The sequence below is a fragment of the Mobula hypostoma genome, chromosome 8 (assembly GCF_963921235.1).
Source record: "Mobula hypostoma chromosome 8, sMobHyp1.1, whole genome shotgun sequence".
NCBI lineage: Eukaryota > Metazoa > Chordata > Chondrichthyes > Myliobatiformes > Myliobatidae > Mobula > Mobula hypostoma.
Window position 1 is genome coordinate 148,831,524 of NC_086104.1, and position 15,525 is coordinate 148,847,048.

Sequence of the window (15,525 nt, forward strand, 5' to 3'; positions counted from 1 at the left end):
ACCTTTGAGCTTTATGTTAAACCAAGTAGGATCCCACTTGCTAAATCAATCTGAACTCCACAACACATTTCAATTTACGTGATAAATAAACGAATGTGAACATAAATGAACAGGGAATATAGAAATAAAAATAAATAACAAAAGCAGGTAGGTTTACCTCTTCCTCTTCCAAACCAATTTGGGCTTTTGACCTTCGTTTCAGAGCAGACGGAGGGCTATCACTGAAAGTTAACTTCTGGTGTGCTGGTGATTCCCCTTTGCGTAAAGGGGTATTGGATGGTAACCTTTCATCAAACAGCTCGGGACTCAGCGCTTCACCAAAGGTCACTTTTTTCTTCTGTAGTGGTTTACGGCAGCTCGTAGACAGAATAGACTTTTGCTCCTTTGAACCTAAAATTACAAAAATTTCAACAATATTTTCTTTCCCTAAACAGACCATACTACTGTAAATTATGATATCAAAAGCACGCAAGACTGATAAGAAAGAACAATTATTAAACAGTAAGAGTGGAAATTCTGCCATTTGTAGGAATTAAGGTATCAGCATACTGTTGGACTTTTGAGATATAATAAGCTCATTTGCTTGCAGGTACATAAATTGGATGCTTGTAACCCAGGAACGGTCTGTAATTTTACATTCTGACATTTGATTTGGTTTTCAGCATTTTGAGTCACTGGTGATGTAATGCAGCATAAATCTAAAAGCGGTGGCATCAGGAAGTGGATAAAATCAAAATAATGAAGTACGGGTGACCCCCCCCCCCCATGTTACTGGGGGTGCGGGAAATATGCATTCCGGGAAAACCATCTGTACTGCGATCTTTCCCAAGGCAAAGCTGCTTTATCTGCACATGCATTAAAAAATACAAAAAAAATTATGGTTTATATACTCCCCCTGCCCGATTCCGTAAGAGTGAATTTCATTCTATATCAAAATTCTTACTTCTGATTTGAGTATTTTGTAAATGCAGATGTCTTTAATCTGAACATCCCTAACATAGGTGTGGGTGTGAAATCATATCTGTCAACTTATACTTGCAAAATGGGGTTTCAGCATCTGGGTGATTATCGGATACTTTGTCAAAGGATGGAGTTAGGAAGTTGTTGGACTGGTGGTGGGAGTAGTGGTGAAGACAGCAAACTTCATTTTTTTTTCCTAAACTAGACCAAGAAAAACATGCACAGAAGATACAGATTATTAACTACACAATCTCTTTTCTCCAGGTAGCTCAGGCTGTTGATGCCTCTATTAGTACCAATTTGAATTCAGCACAAATTGGGGATTTAACCCCATAGCATTAAACTGAGAGCTTATGTGATGCAGTGGATGGTACATTTACTAAATAAGTCAACAGTGGTTATCAGAAGGCATTTACTAACCACAGAATATTGGGACACAAATGCCTTTAATTGTATATTAACAATATCTACTAATGAATAGATACGCCTTTTACCTACTTGTTTGGGATAAACCTGGGAGATGTGGGAGCTCTGCTGTTGAAGATTTGTTCGCATCCTGCTCTGCAGCTTGAAATGTGTCCATGAATGCTGTAATCTTACTCTTCAGCACCAAAACTCTCTGAGATTCCTAATAAAAAGGCAATCAATCAATTGATATCATCTTCTTCCCCCCTCAGGTAAAAAGTCAACTTAAATGGAGGGTTGGGCAGTGCAGATTAATCACTGATTTTTTTATTCCACATTCATCAAGACAACATCAGTAACATAAGAAAGTTAAGCATTCACTAGTAATGTTTGTTACTCAAATATACCTGCATCTTTTGTTTGGCAATATAGCAAATAAGACTGTTAGTCTCTGGGGATCCTCGGGCTCCAACAGAAGATGCTCTTCGTGAGAATCTTTTTCTCCCCGCAGAGAACTTTCCTGGAACACATGTTTAGGAAAATATCAAATGCATCATCCATCTTGGACAGCCAGGTGAAGCTGGAATTTCACTTTGATGTATTATTTTGTACACTAAAACACCAAATATAGACTTTCAAATTTAAAGGTAAAAGGCATTGCAGGAGGAAATATTGCCTTCCAACTCAGTGATAGTCAGTAACGTGGTGCAAGTTAAGGAGACATACCTTAGCAAGACACTTCAGAGGTTAGAAAAGATCTCCAAATGATAATGCAAATTGCAGATAGTGTTCCAGTAGTGCTGACAGAAGCAGAGATCAAATAATCACCATTCCCAGTTTGTAATCCTCTTAGTTTTTATAATCCTTAAATTTAATAATGGAAATTTGGTGGTGCTGTGGTTGTTGACAACAAACTAAGGGCAATTATCTCTGAGGTATAGTCTGTTATGGCTTGCCTCCAAAGAACACTCTGCAGTGGAGGGCTTGCTGATTAAAAACATTTTCACCTGTATTTTCATCTTGATGGATATACAAGTGCATTATTTACAGTTTATATTCTCTTTAAATAATTAATCAAGTGATTATTTCCTCCATATCATTTAGGAAAATACAACAATGTTACTAATATAACATTACTTGGGTGGCAGGGTGGAGATACGACTCTACCAAAGGAGGTGTAAGGCGTTACTTCCCTCCACTAACCTGCGGGTGACCCAGTCACCTTCTTGCTCCCCAGCTCCCTGCTGCTCAGGGGCACATGAAGCCATGGGAGCAGGTGGTGCATGGTCATATGAGCAGTTGGTGCACATCACAAATCCAAGTTTTTCAACCACTGACGCCAGGCATTCAATTTCTGAAGAGTACTGATAATGGCTGGGGTCACTCGTCTTGTAAAGATACTGCCCAGAAGGCGGCAATGGTAAACCACTTCTATAGAAAAATTTGCCAAGAGCAGTCACGGTCAAGACCATGATCAGCCATGTTATACGACACGGCACATAACGTGTGAATGACTAGTGTGAAGATGGCAACTTAAATGACTGCCGGTATTGTAATTTATTAATACCTAGAAACTCCATTCTTGGATTCACCTTAGAAGTTATCTAATGTACTCAGATTTCATGGATGGGTGACTGCCTTCTGAAACAAAATGCTCCCATTGGCATTAAAACCAGTTTAAAAAAACACCATTAAAATAAAAGAATGTCTCCTTTTGTTGTTTATAACGCTGTAAAACAATAATTGTAAATATTAAGAGTAAAGAACCTTTGGGTACAAGTGACTTTAGTAAAAACTATTTTCCAGTTTTTGAGAGGGCATCAAATTTACTCCTATAGTCACATCATATGGCACTTTTGGTGATAACAATTTAATAATTAGCAGTAAGATTTCACACTTAATTGCAGAAACACAAACTGCCTATTTACGCATTTTGCTTGTTTGTTTATGTATTTATTTTACGGCATGGTAACAGGCCCTCACAGCCTAACGAGCCTCCGCCACCCAGTCAGACCCAAATGATCAATTAACCTACTAATCCATAGGTCTTTGGACTGTGGGAGGAAACCAGAGCTCCCATAGGAAACCCACGCGGTCATGTGGAGAACATGCAAACTCCTGATCAGGGGCACATGAAGTGGTCATGGGGAGAACGTGCAAACTCCGGACAGACAATTAACTGCATTGAAATGTTAGTCAATGAGTAGGCAGATAACCTTCCCCCAATCATAATTATTTATACCTAATCCTTCTTTTATATTTCATGTTTAATTTTAAGAACTTGATTTATCATTTTGTGTCTACCTTCAAGAGTCTGACAAGAAGGGGTTCATTCATCCAGTTACACATGGGCATATAATTAAGGATATCTCATATCCCATCCAGGTAGACTCCAACCTAATGGCATAAACAATGATTTCACTTCCCAGTTATTTTTTTTCTCCTCCCTCCGTCCCTCTTCATCTATTCCCCACACTGACCTCCTACTTCTACTCCTCATCTGCCCGTCGCCTCCCTCTGGTGCCCCTCCTTCTTCCATGGTCCATTCTCCTCTCCCATCAGATTCCTTCTTCTCCAGCCCTTTATTTTCCCTACCCACCTGGCTTCACATATCATCTTCTAGCTAGTTCTCCTTCCACTCCCGCTACCCTATTATTCTGGAGTCTTCTCCTTTTCTTTCCAGTCCTGATGAAGGGTCTCGTCCTGAAACGTTGACTGTTTATTTATTTCCATAGATGCTGCTGAGTTCCTGCAGCATTTTGTGCGTGAAACTCAGAATTAATCTTTGACTGGATGATACATGACAGTACAGTGGATATATTACTTATGGAGCACAAATGGCTGGTAAACTTCAATTACTCTTAAACAAGGAGCATTAGAGATAGAACTCAAGGGACTTCCGAGATTTCTTTATCCTCATTGTTTATCTGTCTGAATAAAAAGTCCTGAAGTGATGCTATAGTGTACAATGGTTGAATAAAAGTACTTCAAATATGGAATTCATTGACATAGACGGCTGTAAAGGCCAAGTCATTAGGTATATTTAAAGCAGGTAGGTTTGATTGGTCAGGGTATCAAAGGGAGAAGGCAGGAAAATGGGATTGAGAGGGATAATAAATCAGCAATGATTTTATAGCCGAGCAGATTCAATGGGCTGAATGGCCTAATTATTCTGTCTTATGGTCTCTGTAAAATTTACTTCTTAGCACCAATTTATTTCATGTCCCAGTCCAGGTGAAATGCAGAACAGGGAACCTTGCACTACAGAGAACCTTACTCTCATCCCAAACCAGCACAGCACACAATCTGCCTCATGTTCATTTTGTACAAACATCACTTCCTGTTCGGAAGCTTTTATTTCCTGCTCGGGTCAACTTGGATTTCGAGAGAAAGACATCCATCTCCGTCCACTCTTTGTTTATCCTTGAAACAACAATGTCTTTGTTAATATTGGTAAATATTTACTAGATGCACTTTCAAGAAAGGATTAGGTTTATCTTTTATCATTGCCCCATGAGTGGGCACGTGGCCAAGTGGTTAAGGCATTGGACTATCAACTTGAGGGTCGTGAGTTCGAGCCCCAGCCGAGGCAACGTGTTGTGTCCTTGAGCAGGCACTTAATCACACATTGCTCTGTGACGACACTGGTGCGAGTGAAGACTTTCCAGGCGCAGATCCATGGTCTCGCAAGACTAACGGGTGCCTTAGTATGCCTCATGAGTAAACTCTAGTCCGCAACATAACCATAGAAAGTTGCATGTATGTGTAACCTTGTTTAATGCTGATCATGAAAATAATCGATAATATTAGCATACTGAGGAATGCAACAACTCTCTATTGAACTTAATGTGTTTTACTTAACTTTCTGTAGTTTCACTGTTTTCTCATTAAAACCCCTGAAGAAAGCTTCCGGCTCGGGTGATATTTGAGGAGTTTCACTCCCTGTCTAGCTTTGTACGCAATGCAATGCAATGCAAGGACAAGATCTGGTATTTTTCGCACTCTAGTTCTATGTTACACTACCTGCTGAATTCAGGTTAAACATTTCTTCTGTCATTTCCCAGTTGTCTGCAGCATTCACTAAGGTATCCAGTGAAGGGGAAGGTGTTTCTGTCACACAGGAGTTGGATTGTTCTTTGTCCATATTCATCAAGTAATCCCGATATCTGTTTGCAGTATTTTCTGAATCATTCTTGCTGATGGTAGCACAACCACTAGGTGTTGTTGGAAAGGAAGGAACAGTCGTAGATCCTACTGAAGAAAACAAAACAGTCAGTCACGGAGAATAAAGCAGTGCAGTACATGGACGACTTAAAAACCCTTGCCTGGGTAAAAGCAATCTAATATATTATGAAGGTTACAAAACAGAAGTTGGGGATTATTTTCAAAGTTTAGTAACAGCTGCAATCAAACTACATACGTGCATAATAAAATCTGACTAGGGAGAGAAAAATTCCATTCAGATGTCATGCTGCTAAACACTAGTCTAATTTCTGCAAAAAGTGCATCTTTAGCAAAATTTGGTTTTAGAGAATAGAAATTTCATCTGTAACAAAATAACCTTTTCAATTCCATGCTAGGCACTTTAGCAGTGGCTACTTGGGTAAAGTATTAGACTGATGCCCATGGAAATGAATCAGCAAGTTCAAGATGTTAGGAAATGTATATAGATAATGGCTGCAGAATTTTCATCACTGTTTAACAACCACCATCTATCCCACCAGCCTATTGTGGAAATATATCTGCAACCTTGAAGTCTTCATGAATTTATCACTTTTGTAAAATTTAATGTGACAAAATGGAACCTTTGTGATCCCAGAGTACTTTGCTGGCCTAGATGGAGGCTTACAAGAAGTGTGTTTGTGTGTGTGCGCTTGCAGGCTTTGTAGCAAGGGGTGTGTTTATAAAAGGGAATGTTTTAATTACAGAGAAAAACAGGACACAGCTGTCATGGGGGGAGGGGACAAGAAGCCTCAAAAGACAAATGGACTGATTAATGAAGACAAGGAAGGAATGCCATTATGGGATGGAATGATTCGAAGACATGAAGCTGATGTATTACGGGACTTCGTAAATGTATAAAAATGGTTTGTTTTGAGTTGTAAGATTGAAGTTACCTTCCAACAATTTAACATATGGAGGTAGACCTTCCCTTGCAAGTAATAAACATACTTATAATTTGAACCGCTCTGAATTTGTTGTAGTTTGTTACTGTATATTAGAAGACCTAGCTGAACAGTACCACACTATCCACCTTTCATGAGGGCATTTTATATTTCAGCTGTCCACTTAGAGCTTCATCATATTGTCAGGATACATGCAAAAAGCACTGAGGATTATACATTACCTTCACTTGCCCAAGTAACAGGCTTACATGGAAATTGATCATTTAACGCTAGGTCTTTAGAATGCAAGTCCAGTCCTAAAGGTGCAGTAATTGACACATCCACATCTGTTGCTTTAAAGGATGCTTCTTGACAAATGGACTCTTGCTGTGATCCAGGCCGAGGGTTAGCTAGATTGTTGAGTTTCAACATTTTCCTTTCATCCAAAGTTTGCACAGTACCGTAACTATTATTTGCAAGTAACAGCTGTCTAGAAGAAAGCTTGTCAGTTGTTTGATCTAGATTTTCAACTGATGGTAATTTTATTTCACATAAAGTTCCAGCTCTTGGTTTTCTTTTGCCTGCCAATCAAAAGGAAAATTGTTTCTAACAATTACAAACAAAAATTAATTGAATAGTTAGTTCAACAACCCTGACGACCTAACAGTAACTAAACCTTAAAGAAATTCTTCGCAGGGCATTGCACAAATACAAGCTTTTATTAATATGTTAAGAATATTAACAAGTTGGATTTTCTTCACACAACAAGAAAGACTTGCTGAAATAGTACATAGCTTTGTCAAGATGACATTTGGAGAACTACCTGCAGTTCTGGACTTTATCCAGAGAAGGATGTGCTGGTACCCACAGTTCTAACACTCATGGTCCCAGAGAGAAAACATTCAAGAGGTAATTAAAGCCCCACACTCCTCAAGTACCTGCATTTAAAAAGAGACTTTGAACGAAGTGGTACTGTTCTGGGGACCTGGTGCGAACTTTTGCCCTCCTCTATAAACAGCGTTACAATAGCAATATCCACATCACACAGCCAGGCACAGAAAAAAAAACACTCAGGAAACTTCCAGAAAATAGTATTGGTCTGCACGGTTGTTGTGATTGTTCAGCACTGAAATGTGGGGCTCACACTCAGCCCCACCCCCCAGTCTGTATATTTCTCTCTGGTAATGAATACTTTAGATGGTTATAAACATGAGAAGATCTACAGATGCTAGAAATCTCAAGCATTACACACAAAATGTTGAAGGAACTCAACAGGCCAAGCAGCATCTGTGGAAATGAATAAGCCGTCGACGTTTTGGGCTGAGACCCTTCTTCAGGACTGGAAAGGAAGGGGCAAGACACCAGATGGCCACCATAGATAGATATCTGGGCTGGGAAGAAATGTACAACGAAATGAAGAGGGTGATAAGCAGTTTCCATCACTCCATAAGGAGCTGATGAGAGAAAACGTAGAATTTGGTCTTTCCATCAGTGCATGAGGCAGGAATTGCTGTCTCGGCCTGTCAAATACTAGACCTTGCAGGGAGTTTCTACAGGAGCCTTCCATGGAAAGCTATGGGAGTATCACTGGAATCATGTCTTTGCAACGGGAGAATTAGATGAGCCAAGCCTTCAAAAAGGTACCAGCACAGTGTTGAATAGCACCAGAGAGGCAGGAGTTTGCACCAAGCTATCAGCACAACAGTGCTGTCAGAGCTCATTTCTATGATCACTTTGTGTTGATCTCATTAGCTCTATTATTCCTGAGAACTAAGGGAGAGAGTCTAAGGTTTGAACCAATTAGGACTGATGAGAAATTTGTTTAGAGGACAGAATATCTTTGGAATTCTATTCCTTAAGGGGACATTGGATGCCCTTCGATGAATATATTTAATTAACTATAAGAACATTATATATCAGACATTAATAAAAGAGAATATGGGGACACTGTGGACTTCGAATGCATAATAACCAAGACAGTAAGTGCTGAATGGCTTACTCCTAACATAGATTCTTATGTCCTTACCAGGTACGTTCCTCCTTGGTCTTATTTCCTTCGATTGGAGAGAATCTTGCCATTCAAAATCCTTCAAAAGTAAAAATAGCAACACGCTTAAAAATATACTCCACAACAACCAATTTCCACAACCAAATAACTCACGAGGATACAAATATCATCACCATTGTGTTTAACAATAAGCTCATGTTTTCACATGTTTACAATTGTAAATGTTACAAGTATGCAAGAAATAATTCAAAGTGAAGAAACTGAACACTTAGTGAATATTTACCTACTTATTACAGTGCAGGAGGCCATTCAGCCCATTCTGAACAGAAATAAGGTAATTAATACATGCTAGCATTTTTTCACCATTACACTACTCAAAAGGTCTGGTATGTAGCACAAAATATTGTACATGAGTGACCCTCAGAAATGATTTGTGTGATTATCTGGCTTGCTAAGTAAACCCAAACTTGCTCTAATTCAAGCCATTGACACCTATGTTATTGCAATAAATGTACAATGTGTTTAGTGAATAGTGATAGATAGCCAATTTACTGCCCTGATACTCTGCAAAACATCAGAACGTACTGTTTACTGACTGTGTAGAAAGTTTCCGACTCAGCATATACCCAGGGTAGAACTACAAACCTTAAAAATCATAGTCATACTTTATTGATCCCGGGGGAAATTGGTTTTCATTACAGTTTCACCATAAATAATAAATAGTAATAGAATCATAAATAGTTAAATAGTAATATGTAAATTATGCCAGTAAATTATGAAATAAGTCCAGGACCAGCCTATTGGCTCAGGATGTCTGACCCTCCAAGGGAGGAGTTGTAAAGTTTGATGGCCACAGGCAGGAATGACTTCCTATGATGCTCTGTGTTGCATCTCGGTGGAATGAGTCTCTGGCTGAATGTACTCCTGTGCCCACCCAGTACATTATGTAGTGGATGGGAGACATTGACCAAGATGGCATGCAACTTAGACAGCATCCTCTTTTCAGACACCACCGTCAGAGAGTCCAGTTCCATCCCCACAACATCACTGGCCTTACGAATGAGTTTGTTGATTCTGTTGGTGTCTGCTACCCTCAGCCTGCTGCCCCAGCACACAACAGCAAACATGATAGCACTGGCCATCACAGACTCGTAGAACATCCTCAGCATCGTCCGGCAGATGTTAAAGGACCTGCACCATGGCACCATGGCAGTGATGCTGTTATCCACAGACCCATCCTTTTCATAATGGCTCAGCCATCAAAATTCAATTTATTCTTTTAAAAATAAAAAAAAAACATACCTGTTCCACTACCAATTTGGCAGATCCCAAAGGTACGTTTTCTAAATCTTCATCCTCAAACCTACACAAGAAGTTATACTTGTAAAATTAAAATAAAGAACTATCCTTAATTTTAACACAGAACTTTCAATATTTCTGTTGATCTTGACAATTTTTCACTTCTTCAAGTTGACCCAACAGGCTGGTTGTCTCAGATATCCCAGCAATTTTTCTGATTATTAGCAGCTTCATTGAAGATAACATGGGCCTTGACTTTGCATGAAGAAGAAACGGAATAATAAACTACATTTGTACTTAATCTACAGGTGATATTTTTAATTATCAAGATCCATAATATCATATGATTATTGATTTTGATCATTTTAAAACATCACCTGTAGATTAAGTAATCTATTATTCTGTTTCTTCTTTATGCAAAGTCAAGGCCTATGTTATTTATAGCTCTTGAAATTGACAAATGACAATTTACAATGGCCAATTTACCTGATAACCAGTGCATCTTTAAACTGGAAGGAGGCCGGAGCACCCAGAGAAAACCCACACATTCCACAGGGAGATCATACAGACTCTTTGACATCAGAACTGAACTCTGAAGCCCTGAGGTGTAATGGTGTCGTGCTAACCGTTATGCTACCATGAGGCCCAGTTCAGAAGAAAAGTAAGATGACTTTAATTGTCCTGGAATTTTGCACAAATTCGAGTGGCAAAATATTATGTACCTACAGTGAATTAGAGAGTAAGTGAATGTGTGTCAGATATAAATACAGGTGTCCCCCGCTTTTCGAACATTTGCTTTACGAAACCTCACTGTTACGAAAGACCTACATTAGTACCCTGTTTTCGCTAACAGAAGGTGTTTTCACTGTTACGAAAAAAATCAGCGCGCGCCCCGAGCAGCCGCTCTCCCCGGATTCGGAACGGCGTTGCTTTAACACGTGCCTGTGAGCAGCCCTTTGAAAGATGAGTTCTGAGGTATTGGAAAAGCCTGAAAGAGCTTGTAAGGGTGTTACACCTAGCGTAAAACTAGACATAATTAAGCATTTTGATCGTGGTGAACAAAGTAAGGACAACGTGAGTTTGGCTTGTGGAAGCTGACGAAGATGATGTTGAAGAGGTTTTGGCATCCAATGACCAAGAACTGATAGATGAAGAGCTGATGCAATTGAAAGAGGAAAGGATAACAATCGAAACCAAATGCAGTAGCGAAATGAACGTGAAGCAACTGCTTAAGACTTTCGCTGCAATGATAAAGTACAACTTTAATTTTGAAAGGGTACGTAGGTTTAGGGGATATTTGCAAGATGGTTTGAGTCCTTACAAAGAACTGTATGATCGAAAAATGCGCAAGGCTAAGCAGTCAAGCAAGCTTTCCACATCAGCCACAGCAGACGACGAACCTCGACCTTCGACATCAAAGTGGGCAGTCATACGAGAAGGTGAGCCACCTGCTCTAATGGAAACAGACGACGATGAGATGACACCCCAGTGTCCCACCACCCCAACCCCCGGGCCACGGACAGATACCGATTCGCAGAGAATGCAGCGGTAGCCGGGACACACCCAGCACATCTTTAAGAAAAAAGCCAAAATAAACGAGCTAATTAATTAGGTGCTCCCTGACACGTAAATGTCGGCCCAGATTAGAGGCGATGCAACTGGCAATCAGCACTGATCTGGGCCGACAATTACATGTCGGGCAGCACCTAATTAATTAGCATGTTTATTTTGGCTTTTTTCTTAAAGATGTGCTGTGTGCCTTCCGACTACCGCTGCATGTTTCACGGCAATGTATCGGTCGGCGGCCTGGAGGGTGGGGGCCACTGCACCACTCAACCTGCGACGACTCAGTCTAATACACCATCATCAGTGTGCTCTGTGCTGTCTTCCCAATTCCAGTAAGTGATACGACACTGTACATACATTACTTCTACTTTATATAGGCTGTGTATTTTTACGTGTTATTTGGTATGATTTGGCAGCTTCATAGCTTAAAGGTTAGTGGAGAGAGTGTTTTTGCCGAGAGCGCTTGCGTGAGATTTTCGCTCCAGAGAACAGTGCTGGCAATGATTGTGGAAAAGTATTTCTACTTTATATAGGCTGTGTATTTATCATATCATTCCTGCTTTTACTATATGTTACTGTTATTTTAGGTTTTATGTGTTATTTGGCATGATTTGGTAGGTTATTTTTGGGTCTGCGAACGCTCACAAAATTTTCCCATATAAATAAATGGTAATTGCTTCTTCACTTTACGACATTTCAGCTTACGAACCGTTTCATAGGAACGCTCTACCTTCGGATGGTGGAGGAAACCTGTATGTGTATTCATCAAGACAAATATTTCAAGAGCTATAAATATTCTGTAGGTACAGTAATGGTGTCTTCAGTTGGGTTTTGATGACCATCAGTTCTAATTCTCAAACTGAACAATAAAGCAGGTTTTGACTCTGTTCAACCTCAAAGTAGATCCTGCCAACATTTGACATCCACAAGCCATATACAGTACATGCTTTTTGGGCAACTTATTTGGTTTTTGTCCTGCATACCCAAGACATGATGTCAAGCACAATGCCTATTTTTAAGGCACTGGCTGACTTCAGTTACTTGATGAAGCCAAGAATAAATTGAAGAGTTGATCAGTTGGATCATTACAATCAATGAAATGGGTAGTGATATCACTTACACAAAACTTTAACTAGTTATGTGCTTCACTAAACACAATCAAGAACCAAATACTAATTATAAAAAGAAAAAAATGCATCACTACCTGTCAGATTCATTAAACACTCCAGCATATCTTTTCATCACGTTAACATCACAAGTAGAGTTTCCATTCAACGAAGATACAGCATTTTTTTGATTTTTTGAAATTATCTGGATAAAAATTAAAACATTGCTTGTGAAATAGTGAATTTAACATGAATTTCATTATTATTTAACAAACCAAATACTCATTTTTCATACTGTTGTTTTGCCCAGTGTACCTAAGAACTCAAAGAAAATATTAAGCAATAGTACCAGTTTAATTTTTCTGCACACTCTCTCTCCATACCCCAAAATGGCTCACGTCTAGAAACCTACATGATCATCTCCTTCTTAAAAATATGCAGTGAGTTAGCGTCCATAACCTTCTGTGGTAGCAAATTTCACAGGTTCACCATCCTCTCAGTGAGACCAATCTGGTAATTAAACTGCAGTCTACACCCACTAAAGAATGCATGTTAAATGAAAGTTAACTGGCAGGACTTTACAATGCCAATTGTATATGAAATCTGCTAACCAGGCACTTCAAAGGACGTATTATTTGTCTAATTAACTGTTCTAAAATTAATTATTTGAATATGTAGCTATACATAAAATGTTTTGATGAACAAGTTTAACAGAGTTAACTGACTTGTGACATACATCACTCCAAATACAGTGACGGTCAAAAGAACTGCTTATCATTTTATAAGACATTGATAGCGCAAGGGCCACAAATACCATTTTCTTATTTTATCATTCAAACTTCAAAAATGGTCAAAACAAATTCATTCTATTCCCATCCCCAAAGTTACCATTGCTCCAATACTTAACAGGATAATCTTATTTATCCCTCCATCAGCTGTTCACTGTGGTAAATTACAGACAATCCAACATCTATCCAAACAAATAAAACATTCCAGCTGCTATCCTTACTATTTTATCATTTTCAGATAATGATCCCTTCCAACCTGAGGAAATGATTTCCACTATTCATTTAAAATTATGCACCATCTTCAAAAGATCCAGGTGTTTTCATTCTAGCCTCTCTGCTGGGGGAAAAAAATTCTGGACAGGGTATAAAGCTTTTACGTAGGTTTAATTTATAACCTGAAAACTAGCTAAAACAGGAGAGTAAAAAAAGCACATGAGGTAATGAAGTCTCAACATTAGAAATAAATAGCAGCAAATCATCAGCATACAACGAGACTTTATGAATAGTGTCTCTCCTTAAAATACCGGTGATATCGTTAGATTCTCGAAAAGCAATGGCTAAAGGCTCTAAGGCCAGATCAAAAAGCAAAGGGCTCAACGGACAACCTTGTCTATTGCCACGTTGAATCTTAAATGGTTTGGAGTTATGAAAATTAGTGATAACCCTAGCAGAAGGGGCTAAATAAAGTAGGGTATAAAGCTAATAACATTCTTTTTTGGTACCTTTGATTTCCAGATAGATTTAGATTCAGTTCTTAAAAAAAAAAATAAAATTCACAGCTTGTTCATTCGGAAGGTGAATATTTCCATTACATTGAAATATTTGCATTATGTAATTGGGTCCAACGCGCAAGTGTCATTACAAAGAAGGCATTTTAGCGTTCTACTTTCTTAGAAGTTTGCATTAATTTGGCATTTCACCAAAAACCTTTGAAAAATTTCTATACGCTGTGAAGAGTATTCTAACTGGTTACAGTGAAGAGCATACAGTATACAAGTTACATCACGACCTGGTATTTTATATTTCACCAATGCTCAAGAATGGAAATGTAGGTGATATAGCCCGGTCCATCATAAGCAAAGCCATTCTCAGCACTGAGTACACATACATGAACTGCTGCCACAAGAAAGCAGTATCCATCAAAGACCCCTATCATCCAGGCCATGCACCCTTCTCGCTATTTACATTGAACAGGAAGCCTTGGGTCCCACACCACCAGATTCAGGAACAGTTATTACCCTACAATCAAGCTGCTGAGCTGGTATGGATAACTACTACTCTCAAATGATTCTACAACCTACAGACTCACTTTCAAGCACTCTTTACAACTCATATTCTCAGTATTATATTTGCAGTTCGTCTTATTTCGCACATTAGTTGTCAGCCTGTCTTTTTACATATAGATTTTCATAAAATTCTACTGTATTTCTTTTTTTCCCAAGTAAATGCCTATGAGTAAATGAATCTCAAGGTGGTAAATAGAGATAAAAGATCATAAGACCATTAGATATAGGAGCAAAATTAGGCCATGTGACCCATTGAGTCTGCTCCACCATTTCATCATTGCTGATCCATTTCCCTACGCAAACACGAGGAAATCTGCAGATGCTGGAATTTCAAGCAACACACATGAAAATTGCTGGTGAATGCAGCAGGCCAGGCAGCATCTCTAGGAAGAGGTACAATCGACGTTTCGGGCCGAGACCCTTCGTCAGGACGAACTGAAAGAAGAGTTAGTAAGAGATTTAAAAGTGGGAGGGGGAAGGGGAGATCCGAAATGACAGGAGAAGCCAGGAGGGGGAGGGATGGAGCCAAGAGCTGGACAGTTGATTGGCAAAAGGGATATGAGAGGATCATGGGACAGGAGGCCCAGGGAGAAAGAAAGGGGGAGAAAGAAAAGGGGGAGGGGGAAAAAAGCCCAGAGGATGGACAAGGGGTATAATGAGAGGGACAGAGGGAGAAAAAGGAGAAAGAGACAAAGAATGTGTGTATATAAATAAATAACGGATGGGGTACGAGGGGGAGGTGGGGCATTGGCAGAAGTTTTGGCCACACATTTTAATTCCACGTCCCATTCCCATTCTGATATGTCTATCCACGGCCTCCTCCACTGTAAAGATGAAGCCACACTCAGGTTGAAGGAACAACACCTTATATTCCATCTGGGTAGCCTCCAACCTGACAGCATGAACACTGACTTCTCAAACTTCCGCTAATGCCCCACCTCCCCCTCGTACCCCATCCGTTATTTATTTATATACACACACATTCTTTTTCTCTCTCACTAT

General features: G+C 39.4%; 1 protein-coding gene across 1 annotated transcript in view; it reads right to left on the bottom strand.

The window, feature by feature from the left end:
- cdca2 (cell division cycle associated 2) overlaps positions 1–15,525 on the bottom strand; it is a 60,909-nt gene that overhangs the window by 22,167 nt on the left and 23,217 nt on the right. The window contains exons 3-10 of the mRNA XM_063055323.1: positions 12,548–12,654; positions 9,781–9,841; positions 8,497–8,557; positions 6,713–7,051; positions 5,389–5,616; positions 1,773–1,885; positions 1,459–1,588; positions 158–390 (exon numbers count right to left, since the gene is read on the bottom strand). Of these exons, the coding sequence (XP_062911393.1) occupies positions 158–390; positions 1,459–1,588; positions 1,773–1,885; positions 5,389–5,616; positions 6,713–7,051; positions 8,497–8,557; positions 9,781–9,841; positions 12,548–12,654 (1,272 nt within the window). The remainder of the gene's footprint in view (positions 1–157; positions 391–1,458; positions 1,589–1,772; positions 1,886–5,388; positions 5,617–6,712; positions 7,052–8,496; positions 8,558–9,780; positions 9,842–12,547; positions 12,655–15,525) is intronic.